Below are 16,198 nucleotides of genomic sequence, written 5' to 3'. Positions count from 1 at the left end.
TACATTCTTCCGACTATATTACATTTTTTAATAAATGCTTCAGCTTAATGGCTTCGTCAAACAAACCTACCGCAATGTTTGGTGAATCATATATAGTTATTAGCTAAACTGACAGATGTTCTATCAAAAATCAGTGTGTGGGTAGATGATTGATGATGCCAACTTTGTTTTTCGGGTGCGCCCCGAACTGAAATGACTTTCTGTCTGTCTGTAAAGCAGCCTGTCTACCCATGAAATTGAGCATCGTAATATTGAAATTGTGGATAATGTAAAAATTAAGTTTGTAATTGATTCACAAATTATCTTAGTCTATATGATTTTGTCAAAATTTTGTGCAACCATTAATAGCTTGTAAATTGGTTATCAAATATAACAACTATATACATAATTATAAAAATCTTCATTTGATTTTCATTGTTTTTAGACTTCAGTTTTTGTTTTTTTATTGTGATAATTGTGAATGATCTTTTTAAACTGTAAGTGTCCTCCTATAGCCAACACTGAAAGTTGGTGCTTATTTTGCAACCCTGCTGGTGAATATCTTTCCAATATCACAAAAAGGACGTAACTTATCAAAGGATTAAGTTTATTATTTACCAAAAAGCGCCATCATGCCGAGAAGAAAGAAAAAGGCAGGAGGGGGCCAAGGTTTTTTTGCAACATGCTTTGGGACGGGGTCGGATAAACCCCCTGAGATTCAGCTAGATATGACGGCCGATGCAATGGCCATGCCTCCACCAATGCTTGAAGCATCGCTACCCATGCCATCCTCCACTGAACTAAAAAAGAAATTTGCTGAACTTGTGGTAAGCTATAGAACATTTTACCCTAAATTTTAACAAGTTTCTGTCATTTTTTCAGTGTCACATAACATGTTTATTTGTTGTGCTGGCTAGAATCCTACCACATTTTTGTCCTGGGGTTTATGTTGCTAACATTATTAATGTAAGAGTGTGAGTTTGGGTGGGTCAAGTATTGTTATTATATATATTCTGCCATTTCTTCCTTGCAATTTCAATTTTGTCAACTCATTTTGTTGCTGTAAAAAAATGGTAGGATTCTAGACCAGTGCCTTTGCTTTAAAATGATTGTTCTTGGGACCTATATAATAAGGCGAATTAGTAAAATTTTAAAGTGTATATTATCTAAATAAGTTATTCCACACAAACCATTTTGCTTTACTTTTGTAATTGTTTTTTTAAGGTCGTCACCTAGAAAGATGTTTGTGTAGTGTGCTTAATACACAGTGAAACATTAACTAAAAATTTGTTAATACAACACAGTCTTACAAATGGTTTCAACCTTTATTGGTACATAATATAATAATTGTATGCTGTGTACATACATCTGACATGTCAATAAATAGGATTTTTAATTTAAATCAGGGCTGCTGTTGGTTGTAGGCAGTAAATTATTTTTTCCCAAACCTAATTGGAAAAAGAAATTACAAATGTTGTCAAATATGTTTAACTTAACCATTGCTTCTTTTTGTGTATAACATATTTTCTACAACTGTAAATCAGTGGCTACTGTTAGTATGCACAGCATGCGTCCACCCTGTTAGTAAACAGTGATGTCCAGTGCTGGCATATTTGCTCAGTAGGTCACTGACTGGATTTATTGACTTACTCCAGCTTAGTTGCAAGCAATTGCAGTTCACAGGGTTTATGCTGGCACACTGTTCAAAGCATAGGGACCTGAAATTTCAAAATTACAGAGGATTTTTTTCAATCAGTACAAAATGCTTTCTTAACAGTATCGCAAACTTCTGTTTATATATCTGGCAACGGACACTTTCCCTAGCTGTAAGTTTCGCACATTAGTTTAGTTAACCTAAACTTGAATTTGCACATTAAGAGTGTAAATTTTGTAAAATTTTAGAGCGTTTTTAGATGCCCTGGACACTCGCGTTCAACACCTATGGTTCAAAGTTATAAATGGAAAATAAAACTGTGCATTGTTCTAAAACAATAAGAGTAAACTAAACCAGTTAATCCCATTTGACTATGTGCATAGCAAACTAAATTGCTTTAAACTTTTTATTGGTAATGTTAGGAATACAAACCTAACTGAACAAATATTGCTTTTACCTTTATAAAGTTTTTTTTTATTAAATTATGTATGTGTAGTGAGTGCAATGTCATGCCATTTTTGCGCTTTTTCTTTTATGTTTCCCTTGTTTAAATTGTGACTGTGAATTGTTTATTCCCTCTTTTAAACCATACATTGCCTCCTTCTTGTAATTAGGATAGTTTACTAACAGTGGTCAGCAAACTGTCGGCTGTGGCCAAAATGTGGGCATTGGGGCAATTTCTATAGGCCCGGGCTAATTTTTAATATTCCAGTATTGTCATGGAATTGTTGGCTGTGTGATAGCAGTACAATTCATTGTACTGTATTTAAAAAAATGGTCTGGCTAAGAGAATTTATTGCTTTTTGCCCTGAGTGACTTATAAACGCTACAAAGGTAAATTTTTAAGTGAGACTATCAATCTTAAAAAATCTAGAAGACAAAAAAAGGGCCGCGACAAAAAAAAGTGTCCCCAGTCCCCACCACAAGTTTACATCGTTACAAGGCAATGTTACACTTAAGCTACATGCAGAAACGTTTTACCCATAATAATAGACTTCTAAATACACGTCCCCGCTTTTATTTGCCTGCTTTAACTTGAGTCAGGGCATTTTCCCGGTCACATGACCAGACCAGTCACAAAACGTTTCGCTGTGGTCGCTCCCCTTTTTGAGGTCACAATTAGCCATTGTTACGCGCGCCGGCTATTTGTGGATTTCGCATTCACGCCATGCGCCAATTAATTACCTGTGCCTTTGTTAAATGGCTCGAGTTCGTTTGATTGATATATGCAAGGCTTCTCGCTATTTTTTTGACCGAATCATCAAGCGTTTAAATCAATGTAAATCATGGTTTGATGAATTTTACGGCTAGTGTTTGGTAACGCTAGCGTGGGTCATAACTATGATATAATCAGTATGATAGTCGCCATTTTTGTATTACACACTACAATCGATTCGTTTAATTATGAAACCATTGTAGTTATGTATGCCAGTAGTTGAAGAAACAAACGCAAGCTGTATGGATTTATCGACGCTCTGCGCACCTTCGCAATGAACTTTACCTGTTTTGAATTTTCCAATTGCTAAACAAATTACTCTTAGACCCAGTATGCGTGCTATTAGCACGATTTTCAAGCCCTAACATAGTGTGTTGGTGGTCCCAATCCCTTAGCGTTTTCCGATTTGCCATCTAAGCCCTAGTGTTTATCTTGTCGTGTATACACAGTCGGGTGCATTGGCAGGTGCTAAGTGCGAACGGAAAGAACTTTAAAGCGAACAAAACAAGACAAGTAGAGTCCTAAACGCTGCTATACGAAGCTAAGATTTTGTTTTTTACCCACTAAGCAAAATAAGCGTTTGAAAACCGTCAAATCGCATTATGAGTTTCAAGTTTCGTTAGGATTTAAAAAAAATCAATAAATTTTTTCAAAATCTCTTTTAAATTCTAAAACATCTTTATTTGTGGAACAACTTGCATCGAAGCAAGCCTGTGCCGTTTAAGACGAGCTTTTCTAATCGACGCAACCGCATGGGAGTACAGTGACATATTATGTAGGACACGAAAGTGTTGAAATAAAGCCTTTTACCTTGATGTTTAGACAACCATCTTTAAAGTTTGCGTCAAAGCAGGTCTTGTGTCTTTTGGGCAACCAGTAAGGCCACCGTTAATCGTGTTAATCGCTTACAAGGGTTTCCAATTTCTGCCGCCGCTTTCTATTACCATTTTAGTGTTAAATGTTTATAACCTTGGAACCGCACTGTGGTTTCCATAGTTTGTTAAGACACGAAAACGTGTAAAAAATGTCTTTAAAATCATGTTATTACTTGCATCGAAAGGTTACGCCGGTTTTGCACGGTTTCTAAATTGTTCACTGTTGAAAGATTAAACTCTCAAGAGAAGACGGGGTCGTCGAAGTTTGTTAAAGGATGCAGCGGTAAAGGCCAGACGCCGTTAAATCGTCCAGCTAATAAATGCAAGTCGCGTCTCGTTTCCTCTATATTCCCAGCGCCCTTTAAAATCCCACAGGCGCGACCCTGATCCACTCCAGGTCGCTGTAAGGCCCTGTCGTCGCCAGGGTTGCCATATGGCCGAAATAAAAAACAAACTAACCTAAAAAAACCAAAAAAAAACAAATATACTACAAACTCCAACAAGCCTGCGTTTTTCCTCAAATAAATAAAAATGCGTTAAATAGTCATGATGGTTCATTGAATTTTTTTTTTCGTAATTTTTTCCTGGCAAGTTTTCTCTTGTCATTTTTTTTCTTATTTTTTTTTCTCTTTTTGTGTTAGTTTCATCTCTTCTTAACATAACACCCATGAAATTTTAAATAAAACAAAAAAAAGCCTAAAAAAGCCAAATTTCATATGGATTTTTTTTTTCAAAAAATAAAATCCAAAATGGTCAAAAAAGGTAAAATTTTCAAATTTGGTTTAAAAAAAACTAACTGGCAACCCTGGTCGTCGCGCGCATAACCGCCTTTACCTCAAACGAAAAAACAGGCCTCGCATGGCGGTCCCCTGCGCGCGTCTGATCTAGATAACCATCTGGCGTGTGTTTGTGTGACGTCATAGTGCGGTGAGCGGCGCGCGATTTTCATCGCTCGTAAACTTTCCCCGCTATCGAGAAAGTTCGAGAACGCTTTTGATCAAAGTGTTATTTTTGGGCTTGGGATGCAAAATGCAGCGAAATAAGTAGGCCGGTGGTTTTCAAACTTTTATAAAAATTCGCATGGCGAGTTTAGATCGCGAGAAATTATAACAAAAATTCAACAGAGCAAAGTGTACAACATTGCCTCGCGTCAACCCATTACTCTTTTGAGGTTTCAAAACGAAAGACCTTTTACAGCCCGCGAAACTGGCCCAACAGGTACCGCTTCAAAAAAAAACACTGATTTTGCTAAAAAAAAATAAACATACTGTGATTTTTGAGTTCACAATTAGCCATTGTCACACGCGCCGTTTATTCGTGGATCACGCATTCACACCGTGGCCAATTACCTACCTGAGCCTTGATATATGCAAGCCTTCTCGTTATTTTTGTGACCCAAAATCAAGCGGTAAATCAACGTTAATCGAATGCTTTGATGAGTTTAGTGTTCGGTAAAGTTAAAGTGGATCGTTGGTATTTTTTTAGATTACTATATTTTGTTTAGTTTACGAAAGGGGACATCGTCAACACCCCTTAGGGCTAGGCATTTGTATAACGTGTCGCAACATAAAAAATAAGTTCCCTTGGATTCGAAACAACATAAAAATCGAGACTGTTGGCGCAATTTCCTGTATACCATCTTTGCTCGAATCAGGGAGGCAACGCGATACTGGGGCGACATACAGCTTGTTTCCACTGTAAACAGCCTCTACAGGCTTCGGACACGGCTCCGTGAAAGTTAATTTTAAACCTAGCCTCCCTTGGGTGAGAGATTTGTCGTCGCAAATCCAATGTTGACCCCCTACTATAACCTCCAGCGACCTCGCGACAAGTTTGACCCTGTGTTTTGAATACCACAACCAGGCTTGGAAAACTAGACTTACTCAACTTTTTAAAATTAGATTAGAATTAAAATTAGACCATTTCAGCTTTTCCGGTTGGATTAGAACTAGATCATTTTGAGTTTTCTCAAATTAGATTAGAATTAGAAATATAGAATTATCGCATTCTTAAAAAACAAATTCAAACTAGAATTACATTTAATTATTCACAATCAATTTACTTAAATCGAGAAGTATTCTAATAAGAATGTGAATGATAATATGTGTGTGCTAATTTGTATGCCTTTTAGCATAGCAAACGCTTTTCAGAATGTTCAAAATTACGTTCCAACAAAAAAAGATGAATTTAAATTCTTTTTTTTGACTAAGAGACTAAAGTGCCGTTGGACAAAGTAGGATTTTTGGTAAAATCCGAACTAGATTACAACTAGAATTAGAGCACTCAAGAATTTTACAATTTAGATTAGGATTAGATTTAGTCGCATTTTGTTCTAATACAAACCTTCAGTGACCTCACGACAAGTTTGACCCACACTGTTTAAGTTTAACGGCTTGCTTTATTGACGACTGGCTGTTTCGTCGAGCTCAACCCCACGGCATTATTGAACGCGAAACCGCAGCCTGTGTTAAGTGCGTGCGTGGCGGTAAATTTTTTTGTGTGTGGGTAATTGGCTACAGGGGTTAACCTAAAATTTAAACGCAAAAACAAACAATTTAAGAATAGCTCGTTCACGTATAAAATATGTATATAAATTAAAAAAAAAAAACTTATTCAATATTTTGTACAAAAGTGTCGCTGCCAGATGCGATACCAAACGGCATCATTACTATGATCAAACAAGCAAATATGTAAATTAAAGCATTTAAAGGTATTTTTTTAGGATATAACGCTAAAATTTGCTTCCGAATTAAGAAGCTTAGTTGCCTTTGATTACTATCTTATGCGAAATTTCTGAAAAGATTGCCCTTTGACACAAATCCAACTCTGACAGAACCTTTTTTTAAAGGCCAACTCAAAAAACATTTTCTCAAAAAAGTTTCAAAAAAAATAATAATTCTCAAAAGATTGTGTGAGAGGAAACGGGCGTTGTGTACTGCGCAGCTTAAGCCAATAAACAGCGTGTTTTTTGACATTTCCGTGCCCAAACATGCAAAGCCCCGCTGTTTAGGGATTTGTGTACACGGCGCTGATCCCAATGACGCTAGTTGTTGGTGGTAAGGCAATCTGCCTGTAAAAGCGACCCGTCCCATTACAGCTGAAAGCAAAAAAATTAAAAAATATATTTTCTTGCGATGTATGTAACGCCTGTCGTTTGGAATATTTCACCCACCTCGGTTTTAACCCCTTATACCAGGGGTTCTAACAGGACGTTATAAATCGTCATAAAATGTTCTTTTTTTTCGTGGACTCCTAAAAATTTTTTGGGCTTCGCGTGGACCACGGTAGGCAAGAAATTGTCAAAAAGGACGTCAAAAATTTTCAATACAAATCGACTTTATAAATAAATCTGCTGATTTCGGTCTAAAAAATGTGACAGTGAAATGTGGTCTTTGGCTCTATTGCGCTTTAACATTTTTTGGACCGAAAACAGCAGGTTTTTGAAGTTTGTTTGCTTTATGGCGTCATCTAAAATTCCTTGCATACCCTGGTTCACGCGAAGCAAAAATATTTTTAGGGCTCTGTGGTAAAAGAAAGTTTTAAGAACCCCTGACGTAAGAGCATCACAATCAGTCGCTTTCCGTTTCTCGACACTAACTAGAAAGACCTTAGAAAAAGGCGTGAAAACACGAGCTGGTGCATTTGTAGCAACCGTCTAAGACCAGCACTGATTAACCTCGTTTTGACCGCTTAGAATAGCCCAGAGTGCTGAGGACATAAAAAGCGCGACGCCTTTCACCCTTTGCGTCTCAGGTTTCGCGACCGCTCGTATTTAACGTCAAGCAATTTTCGGACGTTGCTTTTACTGTTGTGGCCGACCGAAGAACTATCGCTTTCAAAGCACGACGCCCGTCCTCGCCCTAAACCTCATCGTTGGGCTTTTTTTCAAGTCCTCTGCGCTAAGCGGAATTTGCCGTTCAAGCCCGTAGTGACGTAATTTGCTGGGAAATCGCGGTCGTGGCGTTCGTTGAGTCATTTCGTGTTACTTTGTCATATTGTACAATGTACAGAGTCCATGTGCCCAACTATTCTTGGGGCGTTGTTCGAATGTGTAAAGATTATTTTAACCCACTTTGGCATGGCTGGTATTTGGAGATGCCCAAATAATATCGGAACGGCGCTGGTTCCAATTGGTACTATCGGTACTAGGGTGATATTCTATAATTTATATCAGGTGTAGCCAACTTATGTTTGATTGCGATCTACTGAAAGATTTTTAGAGACTCTCGATCGACTGGTTAGGTAATAAAGTCACAAGAACACTTAATAAACATTTTGAGCGTTAATTGCATTTCAAGCCAGCCATGGAGGTTAATTTGTTAGGTCAAAAAAAGAACGCTTCGCACCCACCCACGTTCTGCGCCTATGCTGATCTGGCCATCCCGAATCCATATTTCCATCAATAACGTCGTTCGTATCAATTGTGTATCATCGCCCAGAACGTATCATTACATCGCGAATAATCCCCGACGGACGCTATTACTGAAGACCGAATCATCGCTTTGAAATGTTGGGAAGTTTCTCCCCATTCGACCGGAATTACTTAAGTTCAACGTTATTTGATTGTCTTTGTCCCAACGGAGAAATGCCCCGAAATTACAGTACTGTGGCCAATATCACTTAAATTATGATATCTTAGGCAAGTTTTATAGTCGGACAACGCTATTTGAATCCATGCCGGTAAAACGGGTCCAATAAATATGGAAAAGCCAATTTGTTTTTGTTAAACGTTTGTCTGCTGGCACGCCTGCCCAACCTCTTTGCGTTATGAGGGGTATTTACAATTTCAATAAAATTACGTAATTAAACCTCGACAATCTTAGCTGATACACATGTTGCCCAATAGTGTGATGTAAGGAAGTGGAGATATTCATACTTTAATAATTTTGATCTGCGCGCGATCTGCAACCAAATATGCATTACATTCGTGCGTTGCTAAAACAGCTCTATTATATGAACCGACAATTTATTTTCTGGACATATCTTGTTTTTGCCGTTATTCTTTTTTTGGTTGTTATGGTTTGCTAGGGTATGTTTCATACAGATTTAGTCTGGAGCTGAGATAGAAAAGTATACATCGTAGAATTTCCACATTTTCAGACATGGCGTAGAGTGGTACGTAGGTGCATGTTAGGTTTCGGAGTTTGCTGGGCCTTTGGTTAGGGAACAAAAGCCTAAAATATTGTGACGTCATCGTTTTAGCTCTTGTTTTCGTTATTATTGTTCGAGCAATGTTAAAAGTTCCGCATCGATATTACACAGACGTTCACGACTCCTTCGAGAAGTCTGCAGCAAACTGTCAAGCCGAAAGAGTCAACAAGTCATTGTCGTCGTCGGCCGCTCGTGTTTGCCCAACCTTAATAACACAGTCACAATGTGACGTTGGTAACGAGCGACCTTGTTAGCGAGCAACTGCCAAAGTTGTTCTTTCGCGGTCGAGCGCAAACGGTTTGCGACACTCGCCCGCTTGTTAGAAGGGTCACGTACACTACGGCGAAACTACACTAACGCGAAATGAGGTTATGGCACTCTGAGAAACGGCGACCTTTAACCATGGGCACCAAACTTGTAGCCCGTAAATTGGCGTAAACTGTTAAGTGTTTACAATTCGCGGTAACAGCCGTTAGCGGTTATAACATTTCTCTGTCGTCGCGCAATCATATTAATGTCCACGCATTACGTGTTGAGTGCTTTTCAAAATAATTATCTAAAAGATAAACAACCTTTTTACATTATAATATATTCCTGTATTACATAGGCGTTCAATAGTCGGCCAAATTTAGAGAATGGTAGCGGTTAAATGAACACTTCTAAGTATTATTATGGTATTTATTTGTTCCTTGCAACTTTAGTTAAAAAAAACTTGTTTCGTTACCGTAAAAAAGTAGTAGGATTCTATACCAGCGTCCATTTCAGTTGCTAAGTACGTTCAACCCAGTTCAATTTTCGCAACAAACCTTCTGTTTATTTACTTAGGACGAACTTGACCTTCCCGCACCTCACCGACAAGCCATGTTCAATCTGACGCCCGAAAAGCAATGGCAGATCTACTGCAGCAAAAAGAAGGTGAGTTTGAATGAAAATGCGCCTCCACCTCTTTGACCAGGGAAAAGTTGAAAAAATGTCGAAACGATTTGATAGTATTAGGGTGTCAAACGAAACGGTCATCCGGAAAACGGTCAAGTTTTCGTTTTGTTAATTTTGTGGTTGTCATTGCGTTAATTAAAGTTTTGCTGTACAAAATTATCTTGTTTTAGATTGTTTTTACAGCCCGTCGTTTAATGTGCGCATATTTATTATTTTTATACCCATTACAATGATGAAGTCACAAGTATTGACTGCTTTGATACGTTACTTGTGTAACATCATCCCGGTAGCAAGCGTTAAAACCATCGAAAGTGAACTGATCTATTATATTCCGACGTTGATATTGAGTCCATTAAAATCTCCCGAAATTCGAATTTTAAATTAAAATCGAACCTTGTTACTGTTAACGCGTTTCTACCGATAAATTTTCGTTCAGGAACAAGAAGATCCAAACAAGCTTGCCACAAGCTGGCCAGACTACTACATCGACCGCCTCAACTCAATGAGCACGGTAAGTCCAGCACTCGTGAAGCAGCCTTCCCACGGCGGTCGTCTAGTAATGCTGTGGCCAAATACACCGACTTGGAAGTGTTCCCCACAATAGATACACGAGTACGCTGTTTTTAACCTACTTTACTGAGTCATGTTCTACGCTCACTTCAGGGCTGAAAAGTTTAAAGGGGACCAGAATGTTATCAGCTTTGTGGGTAAACCACGCGGTTTAAATCCTGGGACAATACATGGCAAAGCAAAAAAATTGCCGTTTTTATGCAGGAAAGAAAAAAAAGTGACCGCTTTTTTATGATACTCTTACCTTAAACATTTTTTTGTGTGCGATAATTTTCCTTGGACAAATTTCCAGGGTCACACAAACACTGAAATGTTTTATGCGATAATTTTACCTTCCAGGGTTATAGAAAGACTAGCTACCTTTTTTCACATTTTCCTTTTTTTTTCGTCAAACGAAGACCCAAGGTAGCCAATTTTAAAGATGCGTTCCCCCCTGTGTTCATCTCTTTTTGCCCGTGACCGTTTTACGCCTGACGTAGCCTTAAAACGGTGGGAAAATGACTCATGGACGCCCGAACCCGATTGCGTAATGATTCCGACGTATTTTGGCCTTAAACCGAGTTTTGACACTCGGGGTAATTTTCATTAAGTGTGAAACCTGAACCGATGAGTAGCGATTTGTGTCGAAACATCGGCGCGCCGGTTTCACTTGGACGGAGCCAGACTTAGAAAACTAGATAATTCTGGTTTTCTAATTCAACGAATTAGAGCAAAATGCGGCTAATTGTAATTCTAATCTAGTTTGAATTGCTTGAGTGCTCTAATTCTAGCTCTAATCTAATTGGAATTTTACCAAAAATGCTACTTTGTCCAACGGTGTTTTTAGTCTCTTAGTTAAAACAAAGAATTTGAATTCAAACTCTTTGGTTGGAACGTAATTTTCACAGTCTGAAAAGCATATGCTATGCTAAAAGGCATCAAAATTAGCACACATATATTTACAAATTACATTCTTATTAGAATATTTCTTGATTAAAATGAAATTGATTATAAATAATAAAATTAATTCTAGTTCAAATTCGTTTTTTAAGAATTCGGTAACTCTGATTCTAATCTAATTTGAGAAAACTCAAAATGACCTAATTCTAATCTAAGTTGGAAAAACTAAAAAGCGCTAATTTTAATTCTAATCTAATTTTTAAAAGCCAAAATAAATCTAGTTGTATAAGTTTGGACGAAGCGCGTTAAGTGATATTGACCGCCCCTGGAAAGGCCCGTTGTTGCTGCTCTTGACTAATAGAACGTGTATGCGATGAGGTGAAGTGAGTTTACTTAATCATCGTAATCAAACTAAAACCCTACACACACTAGTGAAGGGCGTGTCTTTATGGAATCCAAAACCGTTGGCATGAGTTTCTGCTTGTCGATCACTGTTCCTCTGACGCGTAAATTAACAATAAAACTCAAAGTTTAAAAACTTAAGTAAAACCAGGACCAGACACTTTTAAGGAATATATATTTCGCCTATACTTGCATCGTCAGTTCCTTATTTAAATCTATTTGATAAAGGAACTGACGATGCCAGTATGGGCGAAATATATATTCCTTTAAAAAAAGTGTCTGATCGTGGTTTTACTCTGTTTTTTAAACTTTGAGTTTTATTGATTACACTAGAGACTGACTAGACCCCTTGTAACCTTTTACGCATATCGCTTGCCAAAAGTGCCTCCCTTGTTTAAAAGACGATTATTCAGTGTGTGCCTTAAGGGCGGCCATGCAATTTGCAGCAGGCATGAAATATGCGATCATTAGCCATTTTTGCTAAAAAATGTGTGTGCCGTGTTGATAAACACAACGCTTGCCTGACTCGAGCAATATATTGCACTTGTGTATGACTAATTATACCGTAATCGATTAAAATGAACAAATCATCAACACATGAGCAAATAATCTCTTAGCTACAAACTTACAAATATATTCACAACACATTTTTGGCCAGTGTTTTAGGTTAAAAGTACTACACTTTACTTGCAAGTACTGTTAACCCCAAAAAGTCGAAAACAGGAATGATATTTAACCTTTCTTAAGGTTACCGATCGCTTCTGTAAATATGATATCACCCAATCATACCCACCCACGGTTTATTTTATGACTAGTCGAGAGTCTGAAGTTTATGTAAATCTCATGCGGCGATAAAGCCTTGTTTGTTAAAATCGAAAACTATAAACTATGTGGTGGAACTGTTGAAGTTACTGAGGTCAGGTAAGTTTACCATTATGACATCATCCTGCTGAGGCGAAAAAAAAGACACTCTGAAGTCTGAATGTATGTTTTAAAAGAAAAATGCTTTTCTCCCCTTGGAAGCGATACCAAATTTCTCGGAAAAAGAGGGTCGTAAAATCGAAACGCCACCAAAATCTTTGTTCGATTCAACCACGCCAACCGCAGGCAATGAGCTGTAAGTTGTAGTTCAGGACTGAGCGAAATATCCCCGATTTATTGACAAAATGAAAAACAATTTTTCGGTACGAGTTGACGTATTTCTTACTACTTACAAAAAATGTAAAAAAATACAATCACTTCTTTGAATTGACCAGCTCATAGTGATTCCCAAACTGTATGCCGCGGCACACTTCAGTGCCTCGAGAAATTGTCAAGTGTGCAGCGAAACTTTCTTTAATTTTGGAAAATAAGTTTTTTGTCTAACCAATAGGCATACGCGCAAGCATTTTAGACTTAAATACGCACTATCCATTCAAGACTAATAATTTTGAGATATTTACATATATTTTGTTGTGTGGTAAGGGCGGTAGTAAAGTCACTATATTGTTATTCTGTTAAAAGTGTGCCGCAAGGCAGAAAATTTGAGAACCACTGAACTAAGCAATGAAATATCATTGTGTTTTCCTAAAAACGTTGCATTTTTTGCATTTTGTTTAACAACTTATCTGCGGTAAGTTCAACTATGTGCAAACTTCGCATCTAGACCGGCCTTGCAGTTTTGCCGCTATTAATGACGTCACTACTGATTTGCAGTCGGCGATGACGTCACGTTTTTGTTGAGTCACACACGCGTCCGTGTCTGAGCGGATGAGAGCGGTGTCGGTTTACGCTAAATTCGACGCGATGTTGTTGTTCGTCTGATTTTTTCGCACTTCGCTTTTCAGAAAACGGTGATGACGCGCTCGCTTCCTGTGTTACGTCATAAAGCGCACTCGCTTTGTCCGCTCGCGTTTCAGACGTTTTCGTTTCAAGTTCGTTGACCCGAGATGCGGTGAATGTTCTCCGATTAAGGAATTTAATCGCCTTTATACGTAGCGAATGTTCATAGGTTTTAAAGTTAAATTTAAAAAATTGAAAAAAAAATATGAAAACATTGACTTTTGGAAAATAAAAGTATCACAAATCAAACTACAAAAACTATTAAGTTATATCAGCAACACCAAAGGCCTTACACTCTGGTGAGTTGCTGTTTGAGTAATTGCAGTGTTACCACCATATTGGCACCCAGGTATGCGATAAATCTAAGCCGAATTGCGAGTTCTAGATATTTGAAAACTCAAACTTGAGTATTTTTACAAATTCCGACGGACTAGAAAACGTAAAGATAATAATAAAATATATTCAAAGCACCAACAATCACTTGTTCAAGTCATACACAGTGTCGTATAAATGGCTTATATGCGTGTGTAATTAGAAATACGTTTAACTATAGTCGCTAAATGCGAACGCAATTCTCGTTACACGGTACTGTTAAGTGTCCCGAAAAATGCTGTGCCCTTTAATTGACGCCATTGTCAAAACACGCATTTACCAAATTCGCTGAACCAAATTACGCTTTAAAAAGTGGAACTTTAAGTGGCAATGTAAACGGCGAACTGCGCGAATAATTAAAAGCCCCTTTAAACTTGCGGGCAGACATTATATTACGTTCGGAACCGCACACTTGACCTTCACTATAAACGCTATTGTTAGTCAAAATAATTGTGGAATAGAATAATTGCTTTGACCCACGGTCCTTAGCCGCTAAGTTTCGCATCAGACACTGAGTTACGCCACCTGCTAAAACAGAGCTTTTAATTTCGTTAAAGCGCGGCCCGTCGATACGATACCAAATGGATATCAGACATCCCTAGATCATAAAATAAGCTAAATCAGGGGTTCTTGAACTTTTTTTACCGCGGACCCCTAATTTATTTTTGTGCTTGGCGTGGACCACGGTAGGCAAGAAAATTTTTAGAGATGACGTCATAAATGACGTCAAAATACAAGTAAAACAAAAATCTGCTTACTTTCAAAATAATGTGAAACGGAGTCGAACTACATCCAGTGATAAAACGTCTATTTTCAACTAAACCCTTTTTTTGAAAAATTGATTACTTTTTAAATATACATTAACATTTCAATTAGGCCTTCGTGGACCCGCTAAAATAAGTTCACGGACCCCAGTTTAAGAACCACTGAGCTAAATAGTAAAACGTACAAATGTTCGTTTTTTAGCGATAAGGTCTTAATACGTTATAACCATTTGATAAATCCGCCAACGTTTCGTTTCAAAGGCGTGTCTCGTAGTCGTTACGCAAACTTCCACCGCTTTTGAGATTTTTACTTACCGCCTGTGACGTCTTGGTGTCGAGACGCTTGATTAGTCTCGCGTGACCGCGACTGGCACCGAACATTAGCCCTTCTATTTTTAACTCTTTCGAGTCTAAACGCTGCGGTTTTCAAGCCATTAGATATGATGGCGTTGAGTTAGCTTGTCCAGGACTAAAAAACCGTGCAGATAAAATACATGGGTTTTTTAACTGAACACATTACCTGAAGATGATACAAGCTCGTATCGAAGCGTCTTAATCAAGATGATGTCTATCTACTCGACCTTTTTCGGCTTTGAAATTCATTATCAAGCTACATTACAGATCCTTGCACAGTGTACCACAATACATAATAACATGCGAAAAACTCTTTTAATTTAAATAAAATAAAGGTTGTTTTGTGAGCGCGAGTAATGACATTGTGTCGTATTCTGTGATCCGAAGTGTTGCAAACGTCCGACCACACATTTTTTTGGTAATGTTCTGTTAAAGCAGTGGTTCTCAACCGGGGTGCCGTGGCGCCCTGGTGTGCCATTTCTAATGCTCAAGGTTGCCGATAGTTATTATTTATTAAGAATCTGATTTTTGCTCAATTGGTAAGCTTTCTGATACGACCATTATATCAAATAACATTTTCCTACATGTTTTAAGTTGATTGTGATGTTTCAGTTCTATTTATAGTGTCATTTTAGTAGAATAATCAACAAAAATTCATGTCGGGGTGCCGAAAATCTATTTATTATTTTTGAGGGAGGGTTGTAAGCCATGAAAGGTTGAGAATCACTGTATTACTGGAACGCCAATAAAGTCACATCAAACATTATTGCGTCTGCTTGGATCGATAAAAGACGTTATCCTGCCCGCGTCGGTTTTTTTTCAGATACGAAATTGAACCGTAATGTCTTCCCTTGTAAAACAGTCCAAAGTGTTGCTATTTTTGGCTCGGCGAAAACTAAATTTACCAAGATACCTCTTCCCTAAGGAATCAACGTTTGGTAATGTGAGCCCGGGAGTACAATCGGCTATTTGTAGCGCGTCCTGTTTCTATTGCAGCCTAAAATTGAAAATAATGCTTTAAATAGGTTTTTACCGTTTAACTTAAAAAAACTAAGACTTTTTAACTGTTTGCTTCATTGTGTTTACGTCTGATTGTTATTGTCATGAGAAATCGATAATTGCCTTTAAATTGTTTGTAAATGTATCTCCTTTGGGCCAGAGCCACTCTTAATTTTTGTGGAAAACGAATCAAATCTTTATTGCTACTATTAAGTTTATGTTTTGA

At 37.8% G+C, this 16,198-nt stretch overlaps 1 protein-coding gene across 1 annotated transcript in view; it reads left to right on the top strand.

Annotated features, from left to right (window-relative positions):
• Positions 1–428: 428 nt before the first annotated feature.
• Positions 429–16,198, top strand: part of LOC146170329 (disheveled-associated activator of morphogenesis 2-like) — a 50,566-nt gene continuing 34,796 nt past the window's right edge. Inside the window, exons 1-3 of the mRNA XM_083390874.1 lie at positions 429–806; positions 9,701–9,790; positions 10,248–10,322. Of these exons, the coding sequence (XP_083247000.1) occupies positions 612–806; positions 9,701–9,790; positions 10,248–10,322 (360 nt within the window). The 5' untranslated portion in view covers positions 429–611. The remainder of the gene's footprint in view (positions 807–9,700; positions 9,791–10,247; positions 10,323–16,198) is intronic.

This window comes from Ascidiella aspersa, chromosome 1 (assembly GCF_963924565.1).
Source record: "Ascidiella aspersa chromosome 1, kaAscAspe10.2, whole genome shotgun sequence".
Lineage (NCBI taxonomy): Eukaryota > Metazoa > Chordata > Ascidiacea > Phlebobranchia > Ascidiidae > Ascidiella > Ascidiella aspersa.
The sequence above is the reverse complement of the archived record's forward strand: the minus strand, read 5'-3'. Positions and strand labels throughout refer to the sequence as shown.